Consider the following 18,233-nt stretch of genomic DNA (forward strand, 5'->3'; position numbering starts at 1 on the left):
CCTTGAGAATTTCAGTTCGATCCGAATGATCCTGAATTCCACCCTTAATCATTGCCTCCATGATTTTCCTTACTGCTGAAGTCAGACTGACAGGTTGATAATTTCCAACTTCACTTTTAGAACCACCCTTATGTATGGGAGATACATTTGCACTTTTCCAATCCAAGGGAATCTCCCCAGAGTCTAGTGATGCTCGCATAATTAGCCTCAATGGTTCAATGCACTCGCTTGCCGCCTCCCTTAAGATTATAGGGTATATTCCATCAACTCCAGGAGCCTTACTGGTCTGTAGGCGCGAAAGTTTTTTCATTAAGTAATCTTGCGAAATTTAAATATCATTAATTACATATTTTTTAACTTCGCTCCCACAATTTCCCATTGCCACAAAAGGTATATCAAGAGAATGAGTGGATAGGGAGTAAAAGAAAGAACTAATACAGTCCATTCCGGTTATTTGGGACACATCGGGACTAGTGCATTTTGGCCCGATTAAGCGGCTGCCCCAGTTATCCGAAGTTTCACGTAAATAGTTAAAAATACAATGTAACCCCCCCCCCTTACAATTGGTTCATGGTACAATCAAATCGCGTTACGACGAACTCAACATAGTAAAGTATCGTTCACTATACGATGTGCAGTAAGCACCGGTCATTGTGATCACGTTTGTGAATTCAATTTTAATTCTATTAAGCAGCGATTCTAATTAGCGAAAATAGGAGGAATATTATCCACATACAAATTAGTCAATTTCTATTCACTGACATTTGTGGGTGGGGGTTAAAATTTAAAACAGTAAAAAAATAAGCAAGCAATCAATAAATAACAAAGAACATGGCACACACAAATTGCAAGTAACACAATACGTGCAAGTGAGAATGAAGTAACAAGTTACAAAGCATTAAAAATAGGAATGCAGAGAAGCTCTGAAAATTAATTTTTTTATATGATTGAAGATTTCATGGAAGTGTAAACACATTTCACCATAATAACCCACAGAATTCCAGCTGTCGGTATTATCGCAAATTCCGTAAGATCGAGTTTACTATCTGTTTATGATAGATTTCACTAACAGAAAAGCCCAATAAACAGGCGACTGCTAATTGTTTTATGGTTGCGACCTCCAGAATTTTGACCGAACCACGTGGTGCTGTCAGAGACAATTATAGGGTAATCTCCAGTGCTGTGGTCTCCTGCCCTGATTAAATGGCATGCTGTCCCAATTAAGCGAAGTATAACCCTGTCTATTTTCTCGATTGGTTTCTGTTTTTTAAGATTCGCTCTGATTAACCGGTGGCCCAAATAACTGGAATCCACTGTATTTTAAGAAAAATATACAAAATAGGACAAGTGGAGGGGTATGAAGTGAGAAAAGAAAATATATATGTGTAAGGGTACACATACATATTCCATTAATGCCATTGTGTTCAGTCTAATATAACTCCATTATGTTAAGACCAACCCTGTTGTTGCAGATGAAGACCGATGCCAACCAGCAGCAGCAGCAGGTTCTAAAATCTAATGCATAAATGATAACTTATTTATACATGAGTTTTTGATCACTGCTGTCAGTATTCCTTAGAAACTGTTGTTTGGACTAATCAGCGTTCTTAATATATTTACGACCACTTTTAGGTGGTCTCCAGATGATGGCCTCACCAATCATATAGCTTGTGCTACAGGTCTTATATGGTATGTGGTAAATAACACTACTTCTTTGAATCATTGGGATAGGGGTTTTTAAAAGGGGATACATTGTTGGGGTTACAAAAAAAAGGAGATAAAGAATTGTCAAATTTATAGACCCATTACCCTTCTAAACCATAAATATAAAATATTTATATCTTATAAAATAGGATACTTAAAATATATGAAAAAACAATAGGGGAAGAACAAGCAGGATTTAGAAAGGACAAATCAACAATAGACCAAATATTCACACTAAACATTTCAGAAAAATGTTGGAATCGGAAGAAATCTATCTGTGCTTCATTTATTTCAAACAGGCATTTGACTCTGTAAACAGAGAATATTTAATGAAACTACAAAAAACCACTAGATCAAGAAATAATCATGTTTGTAAATAATTACTATAAAAAAAAACACAGTAGTAAAATTCAACAATTTTAAAACCAAGAAATTTCAAAGAGAAAGGAGTCTTGCAGGGATGGCCTTTATCCCCATATCTAATATCTACCCAGAGGAAATAATAATCAGTTGAAGAAAAAAGAGGCACAATAATAAATGGCAAAAATTAAACCACATAAAATTTGCAAATGATTTGATATTAACAGAAACAAAAAAAAAAAAAAAAAAAACTTCTAGAAATACTAACAAATATCAATAAAATAAGCAACAACTATGGAATAAATATAAATAAAACCAAAGTAATGTAAATCAGAAAAAACATAGAAGACATCCATCCAGTAATTCAGTCTTGTGACTGGTCAGTTCCTCTGAGCTGTCTCCACCTTTGTCTTTTACAGACCTTTGTCTTCTCTTGCTCGCTCATCATTGGATTTCTTTGGATATGTTTACAAGATAGTTTCCCATTGCTTTCCCTGTTGGTAACAGCTTCCTCTAACTGAAGCTACGTTTGTTGCTGTTGACCTGTTAAGGTTCCTCCGCCACCAAAACTCTGACCAGCCTACCTACTGGTAACCAGATATGTAGGCCCTGTCTTCATAGCATGTAGAAGGGAAGACCCTACATGTCCTTCCTTCTCTAGTCTGCACCTGACCTATATTCCTGCTGGGATTGAATTCCAACCTTCCTCTAGGTTGCTCAGATCCAGGGGACCACCCCATGGAGGTGAGAGTGGAATTGGGATGGAGAGGCTCAGTGAACCCATTGGTGGGTTCATGTATTCTGCTTGCACGTCCCCTTCCCCCCCCAAGAGGCCAAGGGGATGTGCAACCATCCTTTAGCATCCTTCAGCCATAGAAGACAAACAATCAAAATCAACATATAGAACAAGTACAAAAATATGTATACCTGGGCTTCTTAACTGGAAACCTAAGTAATAGTGACCAAATTAATCATAGACTGAACATTGGATGGACAAACATTACATTGGATGAACAAACTCAAAAAATGTGAAGGAGCAATAAAATCTCAAATAGTCTAAAAAATTAAGCTATACGAAACTGTCATCATACCCACAGCAACTTATGGAACAGAGACATGGAGAATAAGCAAGAAAGAAAGACAAAATGGCATTTGAAACGAAGTGTCTAAGGAAAATTAATAAAACAAATTGGAGAGAACACAACTAATGAACAAGTAAGAAATGATCTAAATTATGAATGCAACATAAACTAATGTACAAAAAACAACTTCAGTGGTTTGGACATGTGAACCTAATGAAACAACAGTTTCCTAATGTAGTACTGACAGGAAGAGTTGGAGAAGAGACCACCAGGAAGAACCAAAAGAGAAATGGCTCCAATGTCTAAAGGAGAATACAGGCTTTCAGAGCTATTGACAGATGATAAGAAATTCTAGAGACTGGCAATAATGAAGGTTGATATCCAAATAGGGATTCAACCTGTGCGAGGAGTAGAATGATGTACATTATCTGTAATTTTTCTGTCTCGTATTTGCAGAGTATGAATGTAGTGTGTTGCAAATTGCTGTGCCACACTTGGCTAAAAAGGAATGCAAGCAAAACTCAGTGTCACAAATGATCTTGGTGGGGGAGGGATAATGTAGGTGATATATCGGCACGATTTTTAAGAAATGATTTTTATGGGTTGAAAATAATTCCTAACAATCCAAAGCATGTTTAGTGAAGTCATATTTCTGAAAATGTATAACCTTTTTTATTTTGTTCCATTTGTCTATTTCATTCTGACAATCCTACCATACCTGTGAATTAATGTACAGGTAGTTCCCAATTTTGAGTTAATTTATCCCTAGCATGTGCTCATAAAGCAAACTCTTAAAATAGGGATTCATTTCCCATAGACGTAATGTTAAAAACAAGGATTACATTCTTAACAATGAAATTTGACCATTGTAATGTTAAATAAAGGTCAACAAAACAGTTTATGCTTAATAAATTATTTATGTCATACAAATGTTTATTCTGTATCATTTTCAACTAAATGCACACTCGTTGAAGGGTTTTTCACTATTATAGTTGGCTGAGCACTCTTTTGGTTTGTTGGAAGCACAAGGAGACGTCATTGCCTTTAGAAATGCTTAGTAGTTTGTTTCCAAGACAGTCTTCTCTTTTCTTTATAGATTTTATGATAGCATGCATAAGTATTTTTTAAAATCTGTTGCACCTTTTCTAGTGTGCTTGAAATTCGAACCTTGGTAACTTAAATCTCACTTGCTTTTTCTATGTGTTAAAGCTTCGTCAAGCCCCTCGAGAGTGAAGAAATGAACAGGAGTTTCAGTTGTTGAATCTTCTTCCTCAGCCTTTTCACATTTTGCCATTTCAAGCTCTTCATTTGTGAGCTCTCTGTTGCGTTTGAAGCAGATCAGTGATGTTAGTTGTAGACACCTCAAGATGTAATTGCAGTTTAATGACATTAGCAATATTAATGACCGCTTCTGTTTCATTTTGTACGATCTCTGCTGGTTCTTGAAATCCTTCAAAATTATCAATAAACTGATGACAGAGTTTATTCCAAACACCCTTCATGTTCTTCTGTAATTTTGTCCCAGGCTCGTTTTATTATTATTTATTGCATCTAAAATATGGAATTCTTTCCAAAATTCTTTAAGAGTTGGACCTCCCTCCTTGTCTCTGCCTGAACAAATAAACTCGTGCATAGTAGTAATGTATTGTATAGTTATGCAAATGATTTGAAATCAATAGGTGGTAGATGACTCTCATCAACCGGTGCAATACCACCATTTTGCTTATTGGAGGCTTGAGGTGGTGAAACCCATGTTTAGTCTCTAGAGCAAAGTTTCCGGCATCCCCCCCCCTCCCCCATACTTCTCCTTCAACCCATGCACGGTACTAAGTACTATAGGTTTTGATACCTTTCGTGTTTGGGGATTTCATAAAAAAAAAAAAAAAATGCCATATTTATGAATTTTAACAATTTATTTATTGGAATTAATGTTCATATTTTTGATTCTGTTGATAGTTAATTTTAAAAAAAAAAGAACTCTTAAACCCAGGAACTCGTAAAGTGGGAACAGCCTGTATATACTGATGTATACTATGTTGATTTGAGAGTGCATGAAATGACTTATAGCAGGTGTATTGACCCATGCATGTTGATCTGGCACCTCCATGGCCAGGTGGGCAGGAGCAGCAGTGCGTAGCACACGCTTCTTGATTAGACTGGGGTTCGAGCCCGTGACCACCAAATACAGAGGATGTGGAAAGGTCAGGTAATGACCACCGCATATCCCTGGAGCAATATGGCCTTAGTTGCTAATGCTCCTAAAAACCAAAAAAAAACAAGCATGTTGATCTGAGAAAGTTTCCTAAGCATGGGCTCATTCTTTTTACTGTAACATCTAAAAAGGCAGGGCATGGTCTTTCTCAATTTCTGTAGTGAATTTAAGAAAACTGACTTTTGAACATATCTCTATAGTGCATCCCCTTCCCCTACTTTCACATACTTGAAATGGTTAGTATGTCTCGTGATGATTCTGTCATCCTCTATCACATATTATCTATGACTATTGTTACAGTTAATTTTTAATAGTTGATAAAGGTATCGTACTGATGTTAATTTTATAATATACGTAAGTTAGTTATAATCCAGTTTAATACAAATATATACTAACAAAATCAGTAGCTTTCGAGATGCGTGTCTCTTTGTCAACTGACAAATTAAATACAAAAATACAACGAGCTGAGTGAGGCACGTTAATCATGCGTCATTGTTGTTTCACGGACGTGCGCTGCTTTCTACACCACTGATCATCCAGCAATAAAACGGTTGTCTCTAGGATGTGGGATGTAGACGTGTGCCTTTCTGGCGATTTAATGCCTTTGGACTGTTTACTATGTTGAGTGACTGTAGCCATAGGCGGTGGCGAAAGTGTCGTGAGTGGTCCACCATTTCAAAGTCGTGTTTGGGGTCAAGATCGTGGTTGGTGGCCCAAAAATGTTCCGCGACCGCGGACTGGTCAGTTTCGGCAAGCCGGATTGCTCTGTCGTGTTCCGTGAGGCGATCCTGGAGACGCCTTGATGTTTCTCCTATGTAGCAACTGTTACAGTCTCTACAGGTGATGCGATATACCACATTGCTGCGTAAGACAGGTGTGACAGGGGTCTTCACGCTGGAGACAAGTGAACGTAGGTTCCTGCAGGGTAATTGCACACATTTGATGTTGTAACTTCTAAGGACCTTCGAGATCCGTCCTGACACGCCTGGATAATAGGGAATGTAGGCGGACGATATACCGACTTGGTTCGGTGCTCTTGGGTTGGATGCGAGTTCTTCTGCCTGTAATAGGCATCTGCTTAGTATATGGGATGGATAACCACATTTGGTTAGGTCTGCCTTCACACGGGAGATCTTGTTACACCTAATTGTGTCGGTGCTGGAATGGCTCCAAGCCCTGGAGAATAGAGTGCGGGTAGTGCTATTGAGATGGCTTGGTGCGTGGCTGGATCTGTAGTTAGTGAATTGACCGCACCACATAGGCTTGCGGTATACTGAGGTCTCTAGATGTGGGCCTACGCGATGGGACGTCTAGGAACGGGAGCGTACCGTTCACCTCTGATTCTATGGTAAACTTGATGAAATTAGATAGGGAGTTGAGGTATTCCAGCAGTGCAGTTTCAGAACCACGTGGTATTACAGTAAAAATATCGTCAACGTATCTACACCATGTTGTAATAGGTGTAGGTGGGTTCTGGTGTATCTGCTCCTCTAGATCTTCCATGGCGATGTTGGCTACTACGGAACTGACAGGGGCACCCATAGCAGTGCCATGTACCTGCTGGTAGAGTGAAACCTCAAAAGTGAAGATGCTGCTTGATAAGCATAGGTTGAGGGCAGTACAGATGTCATCAGTGGATAGTGATGTCCTGGATTGGAGGCTTAAGTCGTTCTTGAGGAGCCTTCTGGCGCAGTGCACGGCCTGTTGGACGGGAATTGAAGTGAATAAAGAAACCACATCAAATGATGCCATGACAGTGTTGTGAGGTGGATGAATTCACTGCTATTTTTAACGGTGTCCGAGGTATTACCTATAAGAGGTGAGAGGAGACGTGCGATATGTTTGGACAGTTCATACGTTGGGGCACTGCAGCACGACACTATTGGTCTGAGGGAAATACCCGGTTTGTGGATCTTTGGTAATCCATAGAATTGCGGATGTTAATTTTCTTTGTCTTTTGTGTTTTTTTCTCATCAGTTTTTTTATTTCTCTCTCTCTCTCTCTCTCTCTCTCTATATATATATATATATATATATATAGAGAGAGAGAGAGAGAGAGAGAGAGAGAGAGAGAATAGAGTGCGGGTAGTGCTATTGAGATGGCTTGGTGCGTGGCTGGATCTGTAGTTAGTGAATTGACCGCACCACATAGGCTTGCGGTATACTGAGTTATATATATATATATATATATTACATTTGCCATATCCAGTTTATTTAACTCTCTGATGTTTTCTGTTTTTACTCTTTAATACAATCTTTTATATATTATATTATTTTATATATATATATATATATATATATATATATATAAATATGCAAAAATGGATGTGATAATTATACAAAGTGCCAGAAACTAACAGGGTGAGGAAAGTAGAAAAAGTGTAGTACATATATGAAAGAATGTTAAAATCCTAGAGGTTATGATAAATTAAGGAAATTATGGGCTGAATTACCAAACCAATGTAAAATGGGGGAACTGTAAAGGAAAATTAGCACATTAATATAATGCAAATAAAATGGAAATAAATATTAAAATGAAAATGTTATAGCTGTCATCAGATATGGGGGGGAGGAAACATTTAGAAAATGGTCGAATATAGGTAATGCAAATATGCATGATCTGTTGTCAGCAGAAATAATTATTGATACATGACCAGGATTTCATCAGGGGACTACACCTGACCGTGTATCAGGAACTGCATTTCTATATTTGTCCATAGTAGTAGAAGAAAGTAGTCCCATTAGGGACAAGGTAGTCCTAATGGGACTACCTTGTCCATACTGTATTAGAAAGTGCTAAATTTCTTTATCATGAGTTGTTTTGGCCATTTACTTTTCATCCACTACCATGGACAAGTATAGAAATGCAGTTCCTGATACATGGTCAAAAATCAAGTTCATCAGCATTTTCAGAAATTAGACCCTGTAGTTAAAAAGCACAGTAATAAATGATTTCAAAGCATTTTATAATGGCACAAGGCAAAGGTAGTTCTGTTGACTTGTGATGTCCATTATCATGTTACTTATAATTAAAGCAAACTGCCATGCTCAAAGTATCCATAATTTAGCTAAATATGGTTTCAGTAATTTAGATATTGATATTGAAAATTTTGTTTTGAAAATATATGGTCATTTTTCTGTTTCAGTTAAAAGAAGGGATAACCATAAAGAATTTCATGAGTTTGCCGAAACAGTTTTGGAAAACCATTTAAAACAGAGTTTTAAATGGTGTTTTTTTTAAAAACATAATTTTTTTTTTATAAATCAGCCATTATCCAAAATATGACTAAGTTCCTTAGTCATAATTTAGGGCTGGAATTTAATTCACAACAAAAGAAATTATCCCAATACAGTTCTTAAGAAAGTTTAGTAATATCTACTCGGAAAAAAATTTATACACTATCAATAAAAACCAAAATAACCTTCGAAGTCACAATTTTTTATGGTCTCAAACAAGCAAAAGTTCAATAGCACAAAACCTAACATTAGGATTTCCCAATAAATTTTTTCTTTGCATAGCGACTAGCAAGTCAACAGCTTGGATTCACAAAAAAGAATGGAAAAGTTGAAAAATTACATCGAACATAACAGCAGGGTATTTCACTGTATAAAAGTTCAAAAGTAATGTGAGGTTTGCCGCAATTTTCTGTGTTAGAGCAAAACCGTGTTATATAACTACAGTGTTATACAGGGGACACACACACACACACACGAGAGAGAGAGAGAGAGAGAGTTAGAGTAATAAATACAGTTGTAAAAAGAAATTGAATGGGCTAAGTTTAGAAAACATAAAACATAAATTACTTGGTTAGTTCACGCATATTTTTGTCTAGTTTACCCCTTAGCAGCTTTTGCTGTCCTAAGTATAACGTCTAGTCTATGAAAGGTTGTCATGTTCTGTTATTAATAAAAATTCTCTGTTACTAATGTACTGCACTTGACGAACAGTAGCTGTATTCCCCTCCAGAGGTAGCTGTTTGTAATTAGTGTTCCACTGAAATACTCTTTTATGGCATCTCCAGCTGAGGAGAGAAACTGGGCATTTATAGTAATTATTCATTGAGTCATGTTGTTTACGAAAATTACTCAACTGAATATACCAAAGTGAATGTACAGCCAATTTTTAGCTGTTTTCCACCCTCTTGCAAATACGGATGTATAGTTCATAAGTGTCTCGGAAATGCTTCGTGTTGTGAATTTGTGCTGGAGTGATGTGATGGTTTTTCTGTGTAACTATTTTTAATTTTTATTTTGCACTGTTCAGCCATGGATAATTTTAAATTTTTAATAAGAGGAACAAAGAGAAAGTTAGATTCTGCAGAGAGGACAGAAAATTCTGAGATGAGTCGAGAACATCTCAATATGACAGAAAAAGTGGGGAATGTAATCATGACCATTCACTAAGTCAGTCTGTGAGCAAATCAGCTTCACATAGAGAACAAAAAAAAATTGACTATATCAAAATGACTATTTGAAATATGGATTCTATTATTGTGGTGATGAGCAGAATGAAATCCCTCTGTGATTTGATTCTGCTCATCAGAATCAAATCAGAAACAGCAATAACTGTATGACACTCTCTCTCTGTTGATGAGACATTTTGAAAGAAATCATTGAAACTTGAATTTGTGGGGCAAAAAGGTTGAGAACCACTGATTTTAGCAAAACAAACTTGTAATTGTAAGCCTTTACCATATCAGAGTAGTCAAAGTCAGAAATAAGGTGAAAAGGGTTGATATGTTTTGCTTTTACCAAATCGCTTTGGTAAAGTTGTCTGAGTTTCACACTTTTACAAGTGCACATTGGTAAAACCTAGGATTTATTGGATTTTGGGCTTTTACAGTCTCTCTCTCGTGCACTTTTTTTTTTTTTAAAAGGGCAAACTTTCTAATTGGTAGATTTGCTAAAGTTTATGTTAATCATGACAGCTTTCTCTCTAGTAAGTAAGATTAATGCAGAGGAAAGGCCACTTGAAATTGTTAACTAAATTTAAGTTTATGGTGTGCTTGTATCCATTCACTAAATTTATTTAACAATTGTATGTGGTATAATAGTGTCTTTCTTTTATGTTAATATCATTTATTATGAGTAACCACATTTTTTCCATTTTAATTAATCAGGTATCTGTGTGTCTTGCTTTAAATTAATGATAATTTCCTATTTTTTATATTGTGCTGTTGAGGAAAGGCACTATTATGCTACTTTAAATTTTTAACTAAATTTAAGTTTTTTTTGGTGTGCTTATATCCATTTCACTAAATTTATTTAACAATTGCATGTGGTATAATGATGTCATTTATTATGAGTAACCACATTTTTTCCTTCAATTTTCTAATTGTCTTGCTTTAAATTAATGGCAATTTCCTATTTTTTAATACTGTGCTGTTGCTTTATAGGGTGTAACAAATTTTGTTGTTTACAAGTTTGGTCATTTAGCAAAGAAAGAATGGCAAACAATGTATGAATTAGCTAAACTCTTTCTTCACTGTTTGAACCACTGGAAATTGGAAACTCCATCCGCTCGAAAACAGCACTCTCCTAATGAAGATGTTTCTGCATATAAGGTTAATTATACCAGGTAGGACTCCTTGCTATAACCTAATTATTGCGACTGCTATTTACTTTTTATTTTTAAGTCAGCTATTTTATTGTATCTGGTATTGTATTTTTGGTGTTACTTTAATCCTCACTTATTAGGTCTGAGTTCTTTGATATAATCAGGCCAATATTAGCTGCATTGGGGGTTTGAAAGCAGCAATAATTTGAATTTCTGTATGTTGTAATTTTCAGATGCACATGCATATGTCAGCTCTTCTAGTTTTCATGGAATTTTTTAAAAATATCTTAGTTTTATGGAAAATTTTACTTTTATTCCAGGCTAATTTTCTTAAATGTGAATAGACAATAGAGACCCTAAACTGTCATTAGGTTGTGGCTTTGCTCATATTTATCAGAGAACAGTGAATGTTCTACTAAGATCAAATGAATGTTTATACATTGCAGGTTTGGTTTTTCTGTTAGGCTGTGGCAGTGTACCCACATTTTCTGATTCATTTTGCATTTGTATTTTATTTATTTTTATAGGTTAATCCTCCAGTTATTTTTTGTGGGTATTGTTTTATCTGAGTACATTAGGTACATAACACCTGTTCTGGAATAAAACAGAAATTATTCCATTTCATATATTTTCTTTTGTGGAGAAAGTATTATTTCTCATTCAAGATGCTATTTGTTATGTAATTCCCTACAAATTACACTTAGTATCAGTGCTGTGTGTGTGAGGGAGGGTAGTTTTGATAAATCAAATAGACAAAAGCAAGGCATTTTGAAGTATAGAATAAACAGGATGAAATTCAGGTCATCCTATCCCTTCTTTAGCTTTAAAATTGGCTCTTTGATTTAGTCACATCTGATATTTTGCATATTTATATTAGCTTTCATTTAATTAAAATTTTTAATTTCACTACTTGTTTTTCATTTTGACATACTATGTTTTATTTGTAATTATTTCTTCTCAAACCTAATAAAAGGTGTCAAATGTAAAAATTCAGTAGCCTTACTATGTAATAGAGAAAAACAAGGGAGGTAATAAATTTTTTTTTTATGAAAACCCCAAACATGAAAGGTATCAAAACCTATAGTACTTAGTACTGTGCATGAGTTGAAGGAGGAGAAGTATGGGGGGGATGCCGGAAACTTTGCTCTAGAGACTAAACATGGGTTTCACTACTTCAAGCCTCCAATAAGCAAAGTGGTGGTATTTCACCAGTTGCTGAAAGTCATCTACCACCTTAAAATCCATGTGATATGCAGTATCATCCGCCATCATTCCGCTATTCTGCAGGTCGATGTACGAAGCCTCACCACCATGCCCTGTCCGTGTACTTCTCTCCTTAATTGATTTCACTCCAGTTTCCTCCTCTCTTAATGACATCGGTCTTTATCGTGTCCTGCCACCTCATTCTTGGTCTTTCCCTTAATTGTAAATCAAACATTCTTCTTGGCAAATGCCTCTCATTCATCTTCTTGACTTGTCTAAACCATTTCAAATGGGACCTTTCAATTCTATTCTGGAGTTTTTCAACCTGAATTCTCTCGCTAATCACATCATTCCTGATTTTGTCGCGTTTGTCTTTCCAGCTATGCTTCTCATAAATCTCATTTCTGCCCCCTGAATTCTGCTTTCATCCTTTTTCCTCATAGTTCAAGTTTCAGATGCATAGGTCAGAATTGGTATGTAATAGGCCTGATACCTTCTTACACTTCAGTGGTATGTTCCAGATCAGATCTCTTGTCTGCCTGTATAAATTTATGCCTACTTGTATCCTTCTACTTATTTCTTTGTCTATCCCCCGAGTCTTTTTAATGGTGCTTCCTAGATACATGAAGTTATTAACCATTTTTAGCTCTTTCTCTACCATTGTAATGTATCTGTCAGGCTCACTGCTCCTGTTTAGAACCATTACTTTACTCTTCTGACTGAAAGCCAGTCCAAATTCATTGGCCATACTAGCCCATATATCAACTTGCCATTGCACTCGTTTCCCGGTCTTTCCCCATATGCTGAGGTCATCTGCGAAGAGCATGACTTTCTTCTGGTCCAGTCCAAATCGTTCCACCACTCTACATACAGGACGCCTCCTTGCCTCGGTGCCTCCATAGCCAAGTGGGCAGGAGCAGCAGTGCATAGCACACGCTTCTTGATCAGACCGGGATTCGAGCCCATGACCACCAAATACGCAGGATGCGGAAAGGTCAGGAAATGACAACCGCATATCCCCGGAGCAATATATGGCCTTAGTTGCTAATGCTCCTAAAATTCAAATAACAACAACCTCTTCCTTGCCTCAAACCTGATGTTATTTCGAAGCTCTCAGTCAACCCTGTCACTGTTCTTACTTTGCTCACTGTATTGGTGTACATATTCTTCTATCTATCTCCAAGTTTCTCAAAACCTCCTTCTCTCTCTCTCTCTCTCTCTGGCATCGAATGCATTTATGTCCAAAAATGCCGTCGATCTGCCAGACCTAAAGCCATACTGTTCCTCGGCCATCTTATTTTCAATTGTTCCTCTTATCTTTCACTCTAACACTCTCTCTCTCATACAGCTTACTCACATGTGATGTCAGTGTGATGCCTCTATAATTTGAACACTTTTTCCTATTCTCCTTCTTGAACAGTGGGATGATCAAACCTTCTTTCAGGGAAACTGTAAGCCCCTGGCTTTATGGCCGTGAAGGGTAATAAAAGATTATCTCTCTCTCTCTCTCTTTCCAATCCTTCAGCACCTGTCTCTCATCTCAGATGTTATGGAACAGTCTGTATGTCCATGCTATCCCTGCCTCGCCTGTAGCTTTCAGCATCTCTGTTTATTTCATGTATACCAGCATACTTGTCTGTCTTGATGTATTTCCATGCCTGCACTACATAATTCCATGCCGAGTCTGTCTGGTCTCTATCCGTATCTTTTCTTTCATCTCCTATTTTATGATCAACCTACCTTTTGTCCCTTTTGGCTGTCCTGCACGTTCACCAGATTTTCAAAATTCTTCGTTTCTCTTATCTCTTCATCCTTGGTTATTAGGTTCTCATTCTCATCCATCAAGTATTTGCTCCATTCACCAACTCTTCTCCTATTCCTCACCATACTGAAATGGTAAACAGACACCTATATATTTTTGCAACTCAACCCATATAATCAAATTTTCGGAACGCATTACATTAAAATACACACTAATAATACCTCGATGAACACTGTTTCACCTAGCGCGGTATTTTTTGACACAAATTAACCGCGCTATGTGAGGTATTCCTGCATTGCAGAATAAGTGTTTTTTAATTGTAGTTTAATACCAGATGCTGTTATGAAAGAATTGATGTACGGTGTTCCTTGGTTGGGGAACTGACAAGTGCACAAGGAAGCTTGAAACATTAGCAGATTATCCAATTCCTTCTTGGAATTGTAATAGTTCCTCATAGCAGTGCTGACTTAACTAAATGGAAAAAAAAAAAAAAAACACAGAGTTTAGTTCCGTTTCTGGTGAAATGCTCTTGACAGCTAAGGCTGAACAGCAGTGCAATTGTTATTAACAAAATTTGGACTCAATATTTCCAAAGAGGGCAGTCTGCAATAGTATATTTGTTGAAGCAATCAAAATCAGTTGCTGTCTAACAGAAATCCATGGATTGAAAAGTGTTAGGTAAACTAATGTTTAAAAGTATATTTTCCAGCAAAATTAATTTCTAATGCAGTGTGGACTTTAAAAAAACTTTTTTTCCCTCTTGTTTTCTTGAGAAGCACCTTCTTACAGAAAACCCTTCTATTTTTTTTGCCTTTTCTTTGCCCACAATGTCCTGTTTTCCTTTTGCTTACAAATTGCCTGATCTCCAGCTTTTGAAAGTCAAAAGTCAGCAGGTATATTAATACAGTGATGGACTTTTTAAAATATATACTGGTGAATTTATAATATAGAATTGCAAATTAATTATTAATCCCCATTATAAAAAATATATAACAGTTTTCTTAGTGCATATAGAATACCAGATTTTCTAATGCTTCCTCTTGAACTGGAGAGTCCTAGAGTAGGGGCTTTGAAGTTAGATGGTCCACAAACTGGCAACAACCTTTTCTAAGAATGTGTTTGGAGTCAAAAGTCATGCCTGCATCAGTGAAGATGTAAGCATGATTTTTGAGCATTTAAATTTCTCTTTCCCTTGCTTGTGCTATTAAAGTAATCATCTATTATTGAAAATAGTAAAACTCATACTAAAAAAAATCTTATAAATTTGCCCAAGCAATGCAAATCTTATAAATTTGCATAACGTGCTAGTTGGACAGATGATTATATAAAATAGAAAATAATGTAAGAAACAGTGAAGTAGTGCACACACATACTCAGTGATAACTGAATTGCGACCATCCCATCTGTTGACAGATAATTACCACTGCTCTGGCATAGGAAGCTGTTTTACTTTTTATACTGCAAGCTATGTGGCATAATCTGTATCAACTGTTGCAAAGTAAGTGATAAAGAAGCAGTTATGGGACATAGTAAAAATATCAGAGTTTCAAAAGGACATGATTGTGGGAGCTTGTGTCGGGTGCTGCCATATCAGAAATGGCATGTCTTGTCAGTTGCTCATGGTCCACTGTGGTTAAGGTGCACAAAATACGTAGAATGGGTCAAACCATCTCCCACCAACAGAACTGGGAAGGATTATGTAAGGTGGATGTTTGTGGTAAGTGAAGGATGTAGTGCATTGTATGGCCTCAGCGGCAGGTCACTTTGCAACAGTTGATATTACAATACCGTATGGGAATGCAAGAACTATTCCAGATGATGTGCCACGCACTCAGAAGTATGGGGTTCCACAGCGGATGACCCAAGAGACACCCTCTTCACTGCTGATCAATGCCAATGACAATTTGCATGTTGTATCAACAATATGCTGGTTGGATGATGGAGGACTGGAAACGAATGCTGGTTGGATGATGGAGGACTGGAAACGAATGCTGGTCAGATGAGTCCAAATACCTGGTGCAACATGCCAACAGACTCCATGTATGTGCTACAAGCAACAAGAGTCCATGGACCCACTGTGCATGGTACCCATTATCCAGGCAGGTGGTAATGGTTGCTTAATGAGGCATATTTTGCTGTCAAAAACTAGGATCCCTGGTGTGCGTATGGACTAATATTTTACTGGTTGAGGTATACTGGCAACTCTTAGGAGATCATATGCACCCTGCCACGCTGCATTTTTCCTGGACACAAATTATCTTCCAACACGATGATGCGCTCTGTCTTATGCCTGCACAATGGTTAAGTGGTTTGAGGAACACAGTCAAGATATCACGCACCTTGATTGGCCTCCAAATTGCCTGACCTTAGTCCAATTGAATAATGGAAGTGAAACTTATGGACATGCAGCCATCATCTATTTCGACACTGTGGAAAGCCTTGCAGGCAGCACAATGGCTGCAGATCCATTACAGACGTCTTAGAGATCTAGTGGAGTCGATGCCTAGGCGAATAGCAGCTGTTATCAGTGTGAATGGTGATTCTATACGATATTAGGTAGGTGGTCATAATTCAGTGATCACCAGTTGTATATATGCATATGCTTATTTTTGGTAATTTGACTTATTTATTTATTTTTTATTTATTTTATTTTTTTCAATTTTTTGAGGCACCCTCCAACTTCTTAAAAATATGAAAAAGGTGCCCAGCCAGCCAAAATTGTAGAGTAGCACTACTCTAGAGAACACATCTGAAACCATGAGAACCCAATACAAGAATTAGACATTCTACGTGTTAGATTTACTATACATGAATAATACTGAAACATTTCATATAAATACATTAGGTAGTTATCCTTTCAGAGCTGTTGCTTAAAATTTCACATTACGAATTCTGTTGGTTGTTGGTGGCTGTACTAGCAACATAAATATCAATTTCATAAGGTGGTTAGGCACACTAGGAACTAGTTTCAAAGTTATGTAATAGTGCAAACCATTTTGTGAGTTGCATTATGGAAGATCTGAAGGCTGAGCAATATTTTTATTTATTTTATTTTATTTTTTTATGTAGAATGAGTGCTACAGAGACCGAAAACAATGTCAATAGTTTACAAAGATGTTTGATGAAAACTGCAATTTAAGTGGCACAGGTATAATAAAGAATATTGAGAATCTGCGGTCACAATGACCATTCTCAAAGATTCAAAATACTTCTATGAGTGGGTTCATCAGTAGTGCAAGACTTCACAGATGAAAATAGTGTGTCCAGTATGTGAATTAAGTGATTAACCTTACATATGAATATGACAAAAAAAAAAAAAAAATTTTCTAATGACATTTTAATTAAACACTTTTATACTACATGTGAAGGTTGTTCTGAAATGCCAAAGTGATACTTGAGAGGTTCGATCTGCAGCCAAGCAGTTAAAGTAAATAAAACTATGAAAGTACAAAATGAAAAATTAAAAATCAGAATTCATAAGCAGAAGCCATTATTAATCTAAGGAAGTAGGACAGTATGGAATCCTGCAAAGATGAAGTGAAACCTTTGCCCAGGAAATCCCATCTCTGCGCCGCCAAAATTCAATTCAGAATATTATTTTAACAGCACCAGTGCTGTTAAAATGTAGAAATGTGTGTTTACACATAAATTTGTATGTTGTGTGGACTGAAAAACCCAGAATAATGCAGGGAAAGCCTCCATTACTAATTAGCATTAGTTGAGGCATATGTTGCAAGCTTATACAGCATCAACCAAAAAAAAAAAAAAATCCCTTCCCATTATTTAATTTGAAATTTCCAATCAAATTGGTTAAACAAGTCTTCCTCTTAACAAACCCATGCTGTGTCTGAACTATTACTGCAGTCTTGTCTAGGTGATCCTGTATCACCTCTTTAACAAGTGACTCCATTATTTTCCCCGGAACAGAAGGTAAACTAACTGGTCTATAATTTGTGTCACCCTTTGCACCCCCTTTGTGAATTGGAAATACATTTGCATACCTCCAGTCCATGGGGGAACTCCCCTGACTCTAAGTATGCTTACTACAGCCTCGATTGAAGAGGACTTTAGAAATTTCTCCAGTTTTCAAAAATGAATCTAACCCAGAATCTAAACAAGTAGCAGACAGCAAGATTTGGGAAATTACAGTGATAACATAGCTGCAGAACATCTGCTGTTTCTGTGGAAACTCCCAGACATTGTTTCTGTCACAGCAAGATTATTATCAGTAAAGTGACCATGGATGTCCCAGTGTGAATGATTGAGAAATAATAATAAATAATTTAACTAGCTTACTGCCAGAATTGGAATACCTCTTGACTGACTACATATGTGTTTTAGAAACCTGACATGA

General features: G+C 36.7%; 1 protein-coding gene across 3 annotated transcripts in view; it reads left to right on the forward strand.

The window, feature by feature from the left end:
- Gcn5 (Gcn5 acetyltransferase) overlaps positions 1-18,233 on the forward strand; it is a 240,352-nt gene that overhangs the window by 61,128 nt on the left and 160,991 nt on the right. For all 3 annotated transcript variants that reach the window (XM_090383703.1, XM_090383702.1, XM_090383704.1), the window contains exon 6: positions 10,754-10,935. In XM_090383703.1, coding sequence (XP_090239829.1) covers positions 10,754-10,935 — 182 coding nt within the window. The remainder of the gene's footprint in view (positions 1-10,753; positions 10,936-18,233) is intronic.

This window comes from Mastigoproctus giganteus, chromosome 10, assembly GCF_048544385.1.
Source record: "Mastigoproctus giganteus isolate SK-2022 chromosome 10, ASM4854438v1, whole genome shotgun sequence".
Lineage (NCBI taxonomy): Eukaryota > Metazoa > Arthropoda > Arachnida > Uropygi > Thelyphonidae > Mastigoproctus > Mastigoproctus giganteus.